The sequence below is a fragment of the Coptis chinensis genome, chromosome 2 (assembly GCF_015680905.1).
Source record: "Coptis chinensis isolate HL-2020 chromosome 2, ASM1568090v1, whole genome shotgun sequence".
NCBI lineage: Eukaryota > Viridiplantae > Streptophyta > Magnoliopsida > Ranunculales > Ranunculaceae > Coptis > Coptis chinensis.
The window spans coordinates 70721508-70738541 of record NC_141457.1 but is presented as its reverse complement, the minus strand read 5'-3'; the positions used below and the strand labels follow the sequence as shown (position 1 = coordinate 70738541).

Here is a 17034-nt window from a genome sequence, read left to right as displayed (position 1 = left end):
ACTTGTTAATGCTAGAAACTATAGACATCGGGGTCGCTACTAAATCACCCATTACCATGTATGAAATCAACCGTTTAACAAAACCTGTCCGACGGTGCAATGAATGAGATTGGATTTCACATTTGATGCTCACAACCAGGACATACAACCCTGTTCTTATGGTTGTTCATGTAACATGTGAAGTACGTAACATTTGCAACCATTGTTGCTTCAGTGGGCATTAGAGGGAATTCATTTGTCAAATGGTAAAATGTACAATGTAAAACTTAAAAGTTTCTGTACACTGAAGAGAATACAGCTGATAACAATAGTATATAATCAATTCACTATTCCTCTCACTTTCTTTGTGCAAAAACCCCAAAAAAGAGACAAAACAGTCATTTTTTTCCAAACTTTATTTAATAATGAACAACTGAAGAAAAGAAGTTTTTTAGAAAGAACATGATTATCATAACTCTTGGTGAACATCAAATGACAGTTACCAGCAATGATTTCCATAACTCTGAAGCCACATACTTTGTTTTGGCTCAAAATTTCTCCCAGAAAAAACCCCCTCATTTCAATCCATGTCAAACATTGGAACATTGTTAACAGTTCTAAGCTCTAACTTCCTAATGTCAAGGAGGGAGAGAGGGAAGAAACAACTTCCAAGCTCTCTCTCTATCATCTTTCTACTATGAGATTGAGTACCTCCTATTTCTGGAGGGTGTTGATTTGGTTTCTTCTCGTTTTCCAGAACCAGGGCTCTCAGATGTATCTGAGCTGCTATTCTCATCTTGTGAACCTTTGCTTGACCATATATATCTTTGAAAATAACTTTTGTAGACATGAGTAGCCCTTTCACCTTGGTTGCTGCAGCTTTATCAATACTTCTATTATTGTCCCCATTTTTCTCACTTCGTCCATTTCCCAACCTAAGGGAAGCAAGCTCTCCCTTGAGTGCCTTGAGTTCTTCTGGCAATGCAACCGCATCGATCGTCCTCTGTGTTGGTTGTTGTAGTTCGTGAGCTCCCATGGGAACCACTATCTTCTCGGGGCAGTAGAGCTCTGAGGTTACCAGGAATATCAGGTGTAGAACTCTCAGGAGAAGTGGCTGCCCTAACCTACTCAAAAAAGAGGACCTACACCACCACCCGAAGAGGAAGCCGCTCATTTTGCACGGCATGCATGCAAGCATCTGTTGTTAACTTCTTGATGTCCATCAATTTGCAGATCCTTTTCCTCTCACTCTTGCTCACACCTGAGTGCTCCTTGAGAAACATATCAATAGCACGATAAAGTCTGTCATGAGCTGGCCTTGAGAATCCCGATACCATCTCAGCAAGGTCAATAAACTTTGACAGAGGAAGATTTGGGTCCCTTGCAATTTTAGCAAGATATCCGTCAACTAATTTTGCCACTGTAAGCTTTGAAGTATTTGACATAAATCCTGAGCTTCTAATCACCTGCATCTCTTCAGTCGGTGGAGGATCAATCTTTAGATTTTGCTCCTGTAATACAAATTCTTCCACTATACATTAACATCATACGTCATTGTCTCACCTTCTGGGGCTAGAATAAGTAGATCAGTAACTGAAGCTTCATCTAATTGCTGGCCTATTCTCTTAACCATCTCTCTCCTTCCCATCTCTCCAAAATCGAGTAAGCTTGCACCTTTTAGCATTTTCAGCAGAAAACTATAGGATACACTGCCTTTTTCAATGGGTAATAGCCATATAATGGACTCCACTAACGATCGGCACTTGGCAACATCACAACCTTGGATGACACCCTTACTAAAGCCTGGAATTCTCCTGAGTGCATATGCTTTGAGAGTTTATCCAATTACATCGGCCGACACTATTCCCTTGGTTTTGATTGTCGTTATAACACGCTTGTAGAAATCAATATCGAGCTCGTATAGGTCCTCAACCTACCAGTCCTTTGGCACCATCTGCTGTTTTCTAACACCATTCCAGTGTGGATCACTATTGTTCTCCAAAGGGAGCTTTTTACGATTGTAACTGTACGACAACTCCACCATTCCAGTGTGGATTACTATTGTAAGAAAAGAAGTTAAAATGTAAGAAGAATAAGAAGACTAAAATCACTTTACCTCTCTCGTTGATTTTTGTTGGAATCTAAACTGATTGTATTAGATAAAAGTTTGGGAGGAAAGTTAGAGATCGAGAAGGAAATGGATAATAGTGAGAAGATAAAGTGTCCGAACTCAAATTGAGAGAAAGAGAGAGAAGAGAAAACGTCGGAAGAGGAAGAGAAAAGGGGTTTCATAATTAAATTCGGTATTTCGGCATTAATGTGAAGTTGTGAACACCGTTAGTCACGAACAATTGAATAGTGGCGTGTAGTTGATTTCCGACAGGAATTTACACATACATCCTTAAGGGTACTATATCATCTTAAGGGTATAAATGGTAGTAAATTTTGAAATGACGAAATAGACCTTCTTAAAAGCATTGAATAATTTGTTTGAATAATTTATCAAGGGTATTTAGTGGTAGAAAAAAGGCTTGTCCAATTTAAATGCTCATGTTAATTATGATGTACTCTACTAATTGAGATATACAAATTTGAGCTGGTTGCTGAAACAGATTTTCTCTATGGAAGAGTATCCTCAAGGTTCAACAGGATTACAGGAGGAATGGAAGACTACCAGAGACGTCCATAGTCCATACAGTGATAAAGCAGTAGGCAAAAGGGGGTGGGTTCCATCTAAATATGCTGATTGCAAATGTGAAATGGATGGAGTCTGACCCTTACCGCTCCCGGCCAGGCAAAACCAATTATTGAGTCCAAAACAGTAACAACATTGCCTTATTTGTTAATTCACCTAGCTAGGAAAAAATATGTCATTTTCATTTAATTTTACTCATTTAAAAGAGGAATTAACATCTAGTCTACTCTACTCCAAAAATATGAAACTATGCCTTGTGACATTTGGTAAGTTGATGCATAGAGCCATAGATCCAACCAGGGTGACCTGAGCATCTTTCCTTGTAAAACAAGAGCGCCATTAATTGCAATAGCTGATCTGAGCATCTTGCCTTATAAAACAAGACCAAAGCATCTCACTATTTCTTCTAGGCGCCTAGCTACAATTCAAAATAACAATAGCAATGGAGTTAATGAGATAGAACTAATGGAAATCCCCAATAGGAAGAGAAAACGATACTTGTTGGATACAGTACAGCTTCCATGTTGATTTTTTTCACCATCTCTGCATAAAATTTGGCACTTCTTGTTGGTATGACGGTAGAGTTCAATCTCCATTGTAGTTTTCTAGAAAATGATTTTAGCTTGAATCCCTTCACTGATTTTAGTCCATTCATTTTCTTCACCCACCACCTTCTAGGCCTTGTTTCCTTCATCTCATCGTCTTCGTCTTTTAAGATTAGCTTCTTGTAACCATTTGTTCGGCGCCTTACCACAATCTCTTTAAGGCCCATTACTCAAAAAAACAGTAACTGCTTCAACATGGAGCGAGAACCGAAGAATGAGCAAGGCAGATTGTTAAAGCGCTTAATATCATGAAAAAACACCAATAACTTGAAGTGGTCAATATTCCCTTGATGTATGTTAACCATGTAGAGATGTATGTATATATAGGCACAAAAAGAAGAAGCACATGAAAAACCTAGTTATAGTAATAATTCAAGCATTAGAAATGGAGAAAAGACAAAGAATGTTGCCCTTTGATTCCTTCTCACACATGGCCAACAACTTTATTCATGCACTTTCCAATGTCATGAAAGAGCGGCTTGAAGCTAGGCGAGTTACGATCATATCATTTGTATTTCATCCAGTCGCAACTAGGCTTTTGATGATGAGCAACCGAACAAAACAGTTAATTGCTGCAGAGAAAAGATTTGGAATTCAAAGTATTGTGTGCAAAGAGGTTTGACACAGATGCGTACGTGGAAGTGTGGAACCATAGATAGGCCATAGCTTATATCGAGATCATCACACCAAAAATCGAACCATTTTGCTAAGTTTCCAAGCTTGCCCAAAAAAAGGTTGAAAGCTACATTGCAAAATCAACGCACAGTATAAAGAAAGTAAAGTTGGAATTCATGGGCCGGAATAAAATTGTCAAATTGGCATGAATTGAACTAGAACTAACTATCAACTTAGTGATCCAACTTGTCGATTTTTTTCGATTTGGTGAGTGATTTTTTTTTTCATTCAATTTAACGACGTGTACTTTCAATTTTTTTCGATTTGGTGATTCTGTTTATTTCAATTTAACATAAACCCCCAATCGTAAAATTTGATGAAGTCAAGCAGGTGTCTTCTTCTTCCCCAATTTAGTTGCAGAAGAACTGTTACACCACTGTAATTAGGGGTCCATTTATACATTTTGACGTGAATCAATTAACTTTTAACATTCTATTAGGGTGGCATTATTTTTTTATTTGGGTCCCCTTTTTCATTGGAACAATAAATTTCTCTCATTTCAGCCATGAGATATTGGAGCTACGACTCTTCACCACCACCAACACTTGACAGTGCGCAATTCAACCACATCAATTCGAAATATCACCGCCGCCACCACCATCTCTATCCATCACAAAATCAATATCAAACAATCATTTTCTCTCATCATTAGAAACAAGAGATTTATTTTTATTTTTTCCTTTTCTCATTCCAGCTTCTTAATAGTCGATGATATTAGCCAGCCGTCGAACCTATTAGTTGGGTCTGAGCACACGTCAACAAATGAGGTGGTGTGTTCATATTTTCTAGGTAGTCATTGCTACGAATGAAAAAAAAATAACCGTACCATTGCCTTGTTTGAAAATAATTGATGTCTGTCAATTTGATTTTAACAGAATCACCAAATCGAACAAAAAATTAAGAGCACTGGTCAAATTGAATGAAAAAAAAAAAAAATCACTCACCAAATCGAAAAAAGTTGATGAACTATCTATAATGTCAAGATAATCCAATCTGAAAATTGGACGGACAATTTTGTGTCGAACCTCATACCACACTAGAACTACTCGGAATCATATACTAATGTGTGTTAGCATGTGCATTGAGGCAGTGATGAACGTTTAAGTTAGTTTGTTATATTATGGTATATACATATTATTGATATAGAAGGCAAACAAATCAATGGCAATGATTTGAATTTGTCAGAGGAATGTGGTGGTTGTTGTCTTCATCCATTTGTTACTGTAAAACAAGAATAAGATAGTTCCATAATAATAATAATCCAGTAAATTAAGCATTTGACCAATTGTTGTTGGTGGGCTTAACGGAGTAATATAAAGCCCATGGGCCATAAGCCCAATATATATTCTCACGAAACCCTAATGACTAGCTCAATTCGTAATTCTCTGACACATAACAATGGGTTCGAAAACAAAGTCCTTTGAGAACGAGAAAGCCAGCCCTGGGTTCGTTTCTCTACACCACATTATTCTAACTCTTTAGTGTTTATCTAACTCTTTGTATTATTCTTTTCAGGAAAATTTTCATTGGTGGTCTAGCTAAGGACACCACTTTAGGTAAAACATATTCTTTAATTTATTGTTTTTATTATTTTAGTTTTATTATGTTGAGTTGTGATGTTGTTGGTTAATTTTCAGCTACGTTTACAAACTACTTCGAAAAGTATGGAGGAATTACTGATTCGGTTATAATGAAAGATCGATACACGGGACACCCAAGGGGTTTTGGATTTATTACTTATGCTGATCCATCTGTTGTTGATATTGTCATTGAGGAAACTCATGTTATCAATGGAAAACAAGTATGTCTTTTTTTTTTTTTTGTCTTGATAGTTAAAATTTTAAAAAGAATCAAGTACCTAGTAACCCAAGCATCTTGCTCATTGTTCATATCATCCCACAGACCCATAAACTACGCAAGAATTGTGAAACAGGCACTGAAAAGACTAGACATAGGTGTCCCTCCCTCTGTAAAGCTCAATACATTAATAGCATAATCAGATAAAAACTCGTGAAGTTAATATTTGATTGTGCTAGTGTGCTACCTTCTGGTCGAACCACCCGTAGTTTTACACTGTGTTTGGTAAGTTGAGTTGAACTTATCAGAAACCCACATATAGTTGACTCTTATTCAAGTTATCTAACCTGGAGTTCCTTCAGACTCCATGGTTCTAACCCGAGCCTTTCATACTTCATTTCATCCCTCAGACCCCCTATATTGGGGCAGTTGGAGCAAGGTCATTCCTAGTGAAAGTCGGAATTTGTGAGAAAGGTACTGAAAAGGCAAGATATGTCACTGCCCTTCCTCTGTGAACCTCAATGTTGTCGGGATCTGACGGGTTGAAATAAAAATTTACTATTCCTCCACTTGATAATATTTGTGTGTGGCAGGTTGAAATTAAAAGAACCATTCCCAAAGGTTCCTCTCAATCTAAAGATTTCAAAACAAAAAAGATATTTGTTGGTGGGGTTCCGACAACAGTCACTGAAGGTACACATTTTTCTACTGCATAGTATATTTTCATGGAGATTTGTGTAAGTAATATTAAATAGCTCATGCCACACAACCTGAGTATTTTCTCTGCTTTTGTATTTTGAACTAATTAGATGAGTTCAAGAATTTCTTCTCCAAGTACGGGAACGTGGTGGAGCATCAGATTATACGTGATCATACGACCAATCGCTCTCGAGGGTTTGGATTCATAGTATATGACAATGAACAAGTTGTAGATGATATTTTAGTCAATGGAAATATGATTGATATGGATGGTACCCAGGTGAGATTTTTGCAGTCAAGGGAATTATTTGCATCAGTGCAGATACTAATTAACAGCATTTCAGATAGTGCATTAAACATTTTGAGTGGCTTAAATTTCTGGGGGAGTTTCTCAGTATTTGCATTTTTCCATCGTATTTAGGTCCCACTTAGTTTAGTTGCTCTTGTAGTTCTTTTATACTGCTTTTAGTCATTGACTAAAGGTATCACAATGATTGGGAACTCGAGACAATTTTACTGGTGGCAGAAATCTAGGTTAACTTAATTGCTTTATTGTAGGTGGAAATCAAGAAGGCTGAACCGAAGAAAACCTCAAACCCACCCTCTGCTCCGGCATTTGCTAGTGACTCTAGAGTTCGTCCCCTTGGTGATACTTTTGGTGGGTTTGACTCTTATAGTGGTTTTGGCGGCAGCGGATTTGGCCCCACTTCCTATAGGACACCGGGTGGTCTTGGCAGTAGATTTGGTGGTTATGGTGGATATGGAGTTGGTAGTGATATTGGGAGTGGTTATGGGGGTTTTGGTGGCACTGGCATAGATAATTATCAGGGAGAATCTCCACTAGGCTATTCTAGTCGTTTTGGGCAATATGGAGGAGGATTGGGTGGGGAGTATGGCAGTTCATTAGGTGGTTATGGTCAAAGAGGTGAAGGCTATGGAAGTTATGGTTCTGGTTATGACGGTGGTTATGATTCTGGTCCCAGTGCTAATTATGGGGGACCAGGTTATGGGGGGCCAGGTGGATTATATGGAAGTAGGGCAGGTTATAGCGGAAGTAGCAGGTATCATCCTTACTCCAGGTAGATGCAGTTACGTCTAGAAGTTCCAAACAGCTCCATCTAGTTTTGCAGGACAAAGTACATCGGGCTCGATAGATCCTTGAGTGCAGTTGCTAGAACTATTGTGAAAGAAGAGGTAATAGAAGACCTCAGGAATAGTTAGACTACTTCTCTTTTGGTTGTGTCTGGGTCTAGGCTACTGGACTAGATCATCTTCTTTTTTAGTATTTCTGGATAATGTTTAGAACACTTTGCACGTTAAAGTTTGAACTATATGTAGTTTAGCTGGTTATGTAGAATTTGTGATTTTTGTTGATGTCTAGCTTTTGATTTAGATAGTAAATCTTGTCTAGTTAGAATATCCGGCATGTGGGGCATGTGGTCGTCTTAGCATATGGCTTTCTTTTGTGAAATTGGACCTATGTTAACTTTGTAGGCTGTAGGAACTATTTTTTGGTAAGAAACTCAGTAGGGAGAAGTACTTCGATTTTTTTTTTACTAGTCTACCTTTCCAAGGGTGATTGAAGTATTGAACTTTCTTACATGATCATGTGATGTGAATCAAATGAACGCAAGAGAGAAATTTTGCTCCTCCCAGCAGGAACATTCCACTTGCTGTTTAAATTGCTGATGGTTTATTATATAGTAACCGGAGACAGAATTGGCCAAGGAGCATCTTGCCGTCTTGTGTTTAGTCTTTCTGGGCATTGAGCAAATTGACCATTAATAATGTGTTTGGCTCTTCTGAAATCTTGGGGTGAATTTCGGATTCGATATCAGAAGACAGTGGCACACTGGCACCTCTGTTAACTTCAACACCTAGCAGTTAACACGCAACCCTTCTGAGTAAACTTAGCAGTCTATAATTTGAGGAAACTGAGCACTTAGCCTAAGTTAATCTGTACATTCTTAAACCGAATTCTTATATGGGTGGTACCAATCAACACAATTCCTTGATAATAACAGGCTTCCAAAGATTTTATTGATGATGAAGTTAAAACAAGAGTCCTGTTATTGACGACCCTATTTTGTGTTGGGCAGACCCTGGTCCAATTTGGGGTCTGTAATTATGTTGGGCACAACATAGAGTGTTGGGCAGACCCATCATCAAAGCCCAAACAAAAATAAACCGGAAATAACCGGTTAGACCCAGTTACACCCCCAACCAAAAAGAAACCAGTTCCTTCGTCTCCGCGAAATTAATTCACCGAAAACCAAAAACCAAAAATTGATTCGGTCTAATCTCTGGGTTTCTCTTCGCGTTCAAAACCATGGAAGTAGTGGTATGCGGTTGAATGGTCACATATGCAAACCTAGTTTGACACTTGTTTTAAATAAATTCAACTCAGTTTCTTATATTCCTAACAGTGATTGAAGCTTTAAAGATATAGTCATATAGATGATGGCATAAAACTTATTCTAGTGGAACTTGTCTTAACAGGTTAATCTTCACATGTTAAGGATGCTTCCGTCCGAGTATGAAAACTACATCTTAGCTCACCAAGTGTGTTTTCTTGCGATGTTATTCGACTTTTCTATCAATGAGGGGCACGCTCCTTCCAAGACAACAAACAGTACTTGTGTGGTTGACATTGGTTTTAGCAAGCCTGTCGATGGGAAAATTCTAGCTAAATCTTTTAGGGGAAGAGACCGGAGGAAGATGATCTCTTGGAAGGACATGGAGTGCACTCCTGGTTATCCTTGCTAGAAAGCAATTCTGGAATTTTGAGAATTCTGGTTCCCTGTCAGGTGTGGAACTGGCAATTTTGCTTAAGTTATAGTTCGAAAGTTCTTCGAGTAAAAGTAAGTGTTGGGAGTTTAGAGTCAGTTTTAGCTTGAGAAGCTAACTATCCTACTTGCCGGTTAATCTTATTGCCATACTAGTGAATGCACGTGCCAGTCGGCACTCTAGACACATTGTTTTTGAACAACACCCCAAGAGACCATCTCTATGGTAGCATTGGATTGATGATATAACCATTTCTAACAGTTTTATTTCATACGCATACTCAAGTGAACGCTTAATTATTGTAATTCTATGCATTTCATTTCTCACAAACCAACTCATTACACATACCCTTACACATTCATTAATTCAATATATAGTAGAATGAGAATGATGAAAATAAAGGGAGAGAGTCTTCAATTAAGAGCATCATCATTTTTCTTTTAAAAATAAAAAAATCCAACAGTCTCCTTTGTATTTTCAACATTTCAAAAATCTAAATCTTGTTATAACCTGAAAATCAAACAATACAATTTTCATAGATCAACCATACCAAAATATATAACTTCATATTTATATATAATACAAATTACTTCTAAAACTAAAAGACAACTCATTAAACATTAAATAAGACTTTGCATAATTTTTCACCTGGGCTAATTCTAGTAACGAAAGGAAAAAATAAAATAAAATAAATACTCCACCACGCCCACTGATCGAGTTTCTCATTTCTCTCATTCTCCCCTCTATGCATACTGTTCACACCATTCTACTACCATATGGATAAATACACCATGGAGCAAAGACTACAATCATGTCGCTGAAAAATTATGGCAATTTAACTTGGTACCTGCAAACAAACAACATACACATGATTTTTTTAGACTTGATACATTTAGCATATTGTTTACAAAAGAGATAGTTCTCAAAATAAAATAATCTCTATTCTTATTTTTAAGTATCCATGCTATCAAAAAAAAAAAAAAAAAAAAAATCATAAAAACTTACATTCTTTAATTTCTAAACCAATAAAAATAACATTCTTTAATTTCTCACTCGCCTTTTCTCATTGGTTTCGATATCCTTAGAGAAGAACAACTTTTGGGTATACGACATTTGTGGTACAATTTCTTGCATTAGGTGGAAGAAAAACGAATATTCTTTTTGAAAAAGTACATCTGGACATGGCCACATAGAGTTGCCCATGACTGAAAAACGGTGTCCTCAAATCAATGCTAACATATTTCACTGACTGGCCTTGCGACTTATTAATTTTCATGGCATAAGCTAGTCGAACAGGGAATTGTTGCCTTGATAGTTTGAAAGGCAACTCTGAATTTGAGGGAGCCAGAGATATTCTTGGGATGAGTACTGGATTTTCAGCTTTCTCTCCAGTCAAAATTTTGGCTTGAAGGACTTTACTCGCACATTGAAGCACCATAAGTCGTGTCCCATTGCAAAGGCCATCTTTAGGTGCTATGTTCCTGAACAACATTATAAGGCATTCGGGTTTTAACTTGAGATTGAAAGGTGGTAAGCTAGAAGGGTCGAGGGAGTTCAGAAACTGGGTGGGATAGTGAGCCCCACTTGGATTATCAATATCATCTTCAATAATTTTATCTGTAGCCAAATACTCGAGCACTTCACCAGGGAACAAATTCAGTGCAACCTCATTAATTGCACTCACATCATCATTACAGGTAGCAAGAATAATACGATAAGTTAAGAAAGTTGGAGACGCTGTGTCCATAACATCCAATTGGGAATAGACAGAGAAGATGAGTTCTTGGATATTGGTACACTTGCGTATTCCATTTGGTAATTGTACGCATTCTTTGGGATTCGAACCAATCTAAATGAATTAAAGAAAAAAAATGAATTAATTAGTTTCTAAACTAATGGAGGAAAAACATTCTAATTAGAAGGCATTAGTAGCACACCTCCAACAAAAAATTGGATCAGACTCCGCCATTTCAAGCCACATGTTCTGTACCAAGTGCAAAACTTCTAAATAACTCCAAAGGAAAGACATTGGTAGACCTCACTTTTATGTGCAAGGTAAGCGTTCCATACAAAAAGCTTTCACTGCAACCAAGGAATCAAATAACTACACCAAGCAATTTTTTCTTGGAGAGGCTAGGTTAGTTCAATGCTAAATGGGACAGAAGACTTTGGACTACCAATATTGGAGGTAGCTTTATGTCACGCCCCGAGACCCAACACACACATCCCGAGGACGAGGTGTGAATCTCGAGGCTGACACCCAATTCTAACGAAATTTCGACAGAGTTTCCTTTGTTTAATCGATATTTCGTATACAAAAACCTGTCATAACCCCTGGACATCCCATAATTCATCCTTACAACCATATATATATCCAACAACCATATATACTACTCTTAACTTTAGATACTACAGGGATATGACGGTATATCTACAAAACCAGGAGAACCGTTGCCAAATACATCGATTATTACATCAAAATGACCTAGCTCTCTATATATACAACAAAAGAAACTAGTCTCTTTCTATACAACCAAAAGAAAAGAGCTATGCTCTCTATAAACAACAAAAGAATAAACTAGACTATCTCTATACAACCCAAAATATGAACTTGACTCTGTCTCTCGTCAAGCATGGGGGAACCCACCCAAATCCCCATAACCATCATCCTCGGTGGTAGGAAAAGTCTCCTCTGCAACGGGCTCGGCTGAAATGTTAATGTAGGATGAGCAAAACAACTATGCCCAGTAGAAACGCACATAACCAATAAATAGTCTACTTATAGAAAACATTTAAAACATGCAGGGTTTCCATAAAAGTATTCAAATATCGTGACTATATACATACATCACTAACTAGAAGAAATCATTTTGACATGCTTCGTTGATATTCAAAATATAGTTTTTACAATCATCATACAACTATTGTGGCCGCTGCATCCTATTAGACTGGTGAGGGTACGACTGGTACTCAGCCCAGTCATAGGCAAATCTCAGTTCAGTACTTTCCAGTGTGAACCATGCACCGTTGTTTTCCTGATTTTACCAGCAGGGAGCTGAAATGCCGTTGTTGTGTTCGTACACACAAAATCCCTAAAGCTTTTAAGGCTCAGGTGGGCCTTGTGACCACGACCCCTATACAGGTTGTCACCTAACTTACGGTGGTCAACCGTTCGATGACTACCAGACCGCCAGATCCCGACACATCCGAGAGTGGACTAAACTCTCACTCCTCGCGTCTAAACCTCATCGAGGTAACATGTAACCCCACACAAGCTAATCACCATACATCGTGTGACGCATAAGCATGGTTATCTAGAAAAGTAGAAAAGGAATTCCCGGACTACATCCAATGATGCATCCCTTTAAAGGTGGCCCACCACCTCGAAAGGTGTACACCACCGTTAGAATCTAGAGCTTAACCGCCTCCGAATTTCGACAACAGTTCCTTCTTTATAGGAATTCACAATTCCTTTTCTAAATCCCCTTGTGATAAGCATAGTAATATCTATATATATACTTGTATTACCGGTTATTTCCAAATACTATAGATACATATTTAGTTTTTTTTCTTTTAAAACTGTTAGTTCTGTATGTGTGAGTTCCTGGATTTCCCACAATCGAGTAAACACAATCTATGACTCCCAAACGGGCCAGTCATAGTAAATGACAACCGTTGATTCCCAAACGGCGAATCATCGTAAATAACAACCACCATCCCTGGGACAATCCAGAACATCGCACATAGTTACAAACAACCGGGTAATCCTTACCCGCATTACAAAATCCATCTCTCTGTCTCCTTACTGAGACAAGAGACGAGAACCCTTCCCAAAACCAGTTTTGCTCTTTTAACAAAGAAAATAAATCCCTTTACCCGATTTAAAACTCATTTTTCACACAAAAGCTATCCGTATATTTAGTTTATATCGCGGAAAAATACAAATGCAAAACATGAATACCATATATACATGCATGGTTGATACGCAAACTATCTCTTAACAATTTAAACAATTCAAACCATGCATGGAAATAAGCATGCTATATATTGGTATGTAGGTTCCTACCTTAGCAAGCTCCATTCTCCTCAAGCCCACTTAACTGAATCAACTCGAATTCACTCCTATAACATCATATGTATACGTCGGTCGTTAGAGTTTATCAAACTAACGAGGAAATTCTTATCTACGAAAGTCGAGAAGAATCTCGACGTTAAGAATTTGGTTTCGTAGTTAACAGAGCTACAGGCCATTGCTAGCACTGTACCTCACGTCAACACCAATCATATCGCTTCCAAATTACCACTACAACAAATTTCACACCCTTCCATTTACATAAATTCTCACAATATTTACGTTTGAATTCTTTATCAATCGTTCATCACTCGACCTAATCCTAAACAAGTATAAATCTAATATAAACTTCTCAAATGGAGCGAATAATTAATGATTCTTACCTAGTCAGTAAGAATAGCTCCTTAGCTATCTGCTCCACCAAATTTCGCTCACTCTAGCTTCTCCAAACTGCTACTGCCGAAATCCAACAACCCCAATTCAATTAATTACAATCAATACCTCCCCAATTAAATTAATTATATCAATACACCCCCCAATTCACTTAGTTTTCATCAATATATCCAATTCCATCGAAATTTAAATCTAATTATCTAATTGAGACGAAATCACACTCACCTTTCTCTGCGATCCGACGAAATTCCAATAATTTTTGCATCTCCACACTTGAATTCACGGTTTCTAAGTATTGGGTGCGAGAAATTTGGGTTTGGGTCGATTGAATTTGGGAGAATGAGTTTTCTCTCTCCTAGGTTTTCAAGAGGTGGATGAATTGAGAGAATTTGGGGCAAAAAATATTTCGTGCGATTTGGTGTTTGTTTGGTTTGGGCCGATTTTTTTTTTTTTTTTTTTTTTTTTTTTTTTTTTTTTTTAAGTTATTAAGGCCCAAGCACAATATATCCCAATTAGGCTTAAGGTCCTAATTCACTCCTAACCACTAACTCATTTGACTCCGCGTCGTGATTATTTTTCCGGCCTCTCCCGCTTAAATTTAATTTCCTACATTCTATCCCACCGCATGCTATAACGATGACCCACTCATGCGTGTAAGTTGTTAACTCGTACCCGCTTCGAACGCAGAAAGCCGCTAACCGGCATTTTGTCAAATTTTCGCATATGGGTCGCTTACCTAACGTGACTTATGAGTCGGAGTTAAGTTTCATTAAGTTACGTACGTTTGAAATATAAACCCGACGACCAATTTACATAAACGACCCTAGATTTGATATGAAATTTACAAAAATACCCTTAACGAGAATTTGAGTCTTTACACTTTAAGTTTAGACTTAATCTCGCACTACACTTCACAATAAAGAACATCTCTAGCGTAAAAGCCTTGGAGTGTGTTCTTCTTTCTTAAACAAATTTAGCATTTAACACTCTATTGTTAAGAAGAGATGGTGTTCTTCCTAGTTCACCACTTAAAACATTATTCCACATCCCCAAGAGGAGTTCTTTCAGCTCAATGTGTATCAGTGCTCTTGTATCTTCGACTTCTTTTATGCACACCACATTTAAAAAGATTATGATAGTTTATGCGCTTTCAGTACACATGAGCGATGCCATAAATGTGTACACTGGAAGCATAGTTATCAAAGTCGTACAATTCAATTCTCGACTTGAATCGTATGAGTCGAGTCGAGTCGTAATTCAAAAGATCATAATCGTATCAACAAATTGTTAGTGACAGGAATCGGTCAAAAATTGGGATTTGAATCGCAAAATTGTAGGAATCGAAAATAATAACAATTCCTTCGATTCCAAAAAACATGAACAGGTACAGATCTAAGAGAAAAAAAAAAGGAGAAGATAGAAAGAAATCAGAGAACTTACCAGGTACGTTTTTATACACCTTTTTCTTCTTCTACTTCTTCTTCTTCTATTCTCTTTTCTTTTCTTCTTTTTCGGGGTCTAGTCTCCTCATTTTTTTTTTCTCGAGAACGAAGGGTTATTAGAGTTATGGACCTGGGTTAGGTTGTTCAGGTCCATGGTTAGAGTTATGGATCTGGGTTATTAGAGCTTTGGAGTTATGGACCTGGGTTAGGTCCAACCCAACTTAATAAGACTTGGGTCAGGTTCATATAACTTAAGCCCATATTCTATTTCAAAAATTAGACAAATTTCACCCATTTTCAACGAAATTTCAATATTTTTTCATAACTTTCGACCATGGAATGGAGATTTGGAGATTTCTCTTAGGGTTTCTACTTTCTTATACTCCAAACTCCAAGTGATTAGTAGTTTTTTTTATGGTATATTCATATAAGTAAAAAATTTACAACCCCTATATGGCTTGAATCTTACGATTTACGACTCGATACGATTTACAATTCGGTAAAAATGGAAAACAATTCCCGTTTCGATTCAGGAGTTGACAACATTGACTGCAAGAGTAAAATACTAAAATGAAGTAAAAGAGTTGACATTGTTAGTGCACGTCAAAATGTATAATTTGTGAGACACTGTGATATAATTGAAATTAAAAGGCAAGGTATGGTTCCACCAAACTTGTGGCATGAATGGGTATTTTGGAGATTAAAATTGAAACACTACTCATGCCTATCAATACGTTCATATGCAAGCATGCCAATAACAAAAAACTGCTCAATAAAACAACAATTACCATAAAAAAAATGCTTATATGGCGTAGCTATTCTCTATTTGGCATCTAAACGTGAAAATCCCTAAAATTGGAATCATCCGTCAACCATAACTTATAATCTAAAAATAAGAAAGCGTCCCATCAAGAAAAAGAGAAGAATGAGGGTCAATTGTAAGGAATGGATTGCATAGCAAACATTTAAGTACTCAATCTTGAACACTTTTTTCAGCAACTTGATTATGAGAGTATGAGAGTGGTAAAACCAAAACCCATAAAATTTAACCACTTAATAAAAAAAAAATGACATGTATGACTATATATAGCCAATCAATCACCACGTTGAAATCTATCATGTTTGTAAAAGAGCTACCAAGACAGCATTTGTGAAAGAGCTATCAAGACAGCTACTGATTGAAATCTCTACCATTGCATAACTCCTATATTCACAATGATGACACCCAGCAGACTAAGCTACGGTAGAAGAGAAGGGTATGTGCTCCTCTTCCCCAACAACATAATTTAAGTTGCTAATGAGTTAGCGCAAGGCACTGCAAATCAATAACAATATCTAATACATTCTAAATGTAAATGGCAATAACAACAAAACAACACATACCCAAAAAAAAAAAACGCATTAGTACCAAAACATAGAAAAAACAAATAATCAAAATTAGATTAAAACTTAAAATAATCGAAAAAAAAACAATGTACCTGGAAGAAATTGGAATCGAAATTCTTCAACGATGAGAAATGAAAATGAGAACTGAAAGTGGGCATTGAGATTGGGTCGGTGCCATAACTGAACATCTTTGAATGTGAAACGAAGTTGAAGAGAAAGAAGAGACACCCAATTCTTTCTGAACATTAAGAGAAAAAAAAATGATTCTAAGAAAATGATATGATTAGTTTCTTCAAAAAAGATGTATAAATTCATTGTACCTTTTTAATGAATGGTGTGGAACCTAAAGCTGTAGAAGTAGCCATGGTGTGGAACTCTTTTTTGAAGGCGTTGTTTACTTATTTATGTTGTTGCCGTTTTTCTTTAGTAAAGGAGTGAAAAATTTAATAAAATAAAACCTAGAGTCATGTTTCTCGGCTCGAACCCGCGACCCCGATGGAAACA

General features: G+C 37.1%; 2 protein-coding genes, 1 long non-coding RNA gene and 1 pseudogene across 3 annotated transcripts; 1 reads left to right on the top strand and 3 right to left on the bottom strand.

Moving 5' to 3' along the window:
- Positions 1 to 438: 438 nt before the first annotated feature.
- Positions 439 to 2023, bottom strand: LOC147517529 (phototropic-responsive NPH3 family protein NPY2 pseudogene; annotated as a pseudogene).
- Positions 2024 to 2914: 891 nt separating this feature from the next.
- LOC147517528 (uncharacterized) lies at positions 2915 to 3303 on the bottom strand. The gene is made up of 2 exons (XR_015213894.1): positions 3189 to 3303; positions 2915 to 3092 (listed from the first exon to the last, which is right to left on the bottom strand). It is a non-coding gene; the product is annotated as an uncharacterized LOC147517528 (long non-coding RNA).
- Positions 3304 to 5313: 2010 nt separating this feature from the next.
- LOC147517527 (RNA-binding (RRM/RBD/RNP motifs) family protein) lies at positions 5314 to 7824 on the top strand. Its single transcript, XM_086589697.1, has 6 exons — positions 5314 to 5399; positions 5470 to 5510; positions 5592 to 5755; positions 6345 to 6444; positions 6561 to 6730; positions 7009 to 7824. The coding sequence occupies exons 1-6, from the start codon at positions 5353 to 5355 to the stop codon at positions 7531 to 7533; spliced, it is 1047 nt and encodes a 348-aa protein (XP_086445823.1). The 5' UTR covers positions 5314 to 5352; the 3' UTR covers positions 7534 to 7824.
- A 2494-nt stretch (positions 7825 to 10318) lies between these two features.
- LOC147517526 (uncharacterized) lies at positions 10319 to 10984 on the bottom strand. Its single transcript, XM_086593627.1, has one exon. It carries the CDS (start codon positions 10982 to 10984, stop codon positions 10319 to 10321), a length of 666 nt encoding a protein of 221 aa, XP_086449753.1.
- Between the last annotated feature and the right edge of the window lie 6050 nt (positions 10985 to 17034).

What these genes read in the sequence shown, in the direction of transcription:
- LOC147517526 (XM_086593627.1), bottom strand. Translation starts at nt 10,984, where the DNA reads ATGGACACAGCGTCTCCAACTTTCTTAACTTATCGTATTATTCTTGCT.
- LOC147517527 (XM_086589697.1), top strand. Translation starts at nt 5,353, where the DNA reads ATGGGTTCGAAAACAAAGTCCTTTGAGAACGAGAAAGCCAGCCCTGG. An exon ending in AACGAGAAAGCCAGCCCTGG is followed by an intron (nt 5,400 to 5,469) that starts GTTCGTTTCTCT and finishes TATTCTTTTCAG; the next exon opens with GAAAATTTTCATTGGTGGTC. An exon ending in TTGATATGGATGGTACCCAG is followed by an intron (nt 6,731 to 7,008) that starts GTGAGATTTTTG and finishes GCTTTATTGTAG; the next exon opens with GTGGAAATCAAGAAGGCTGA.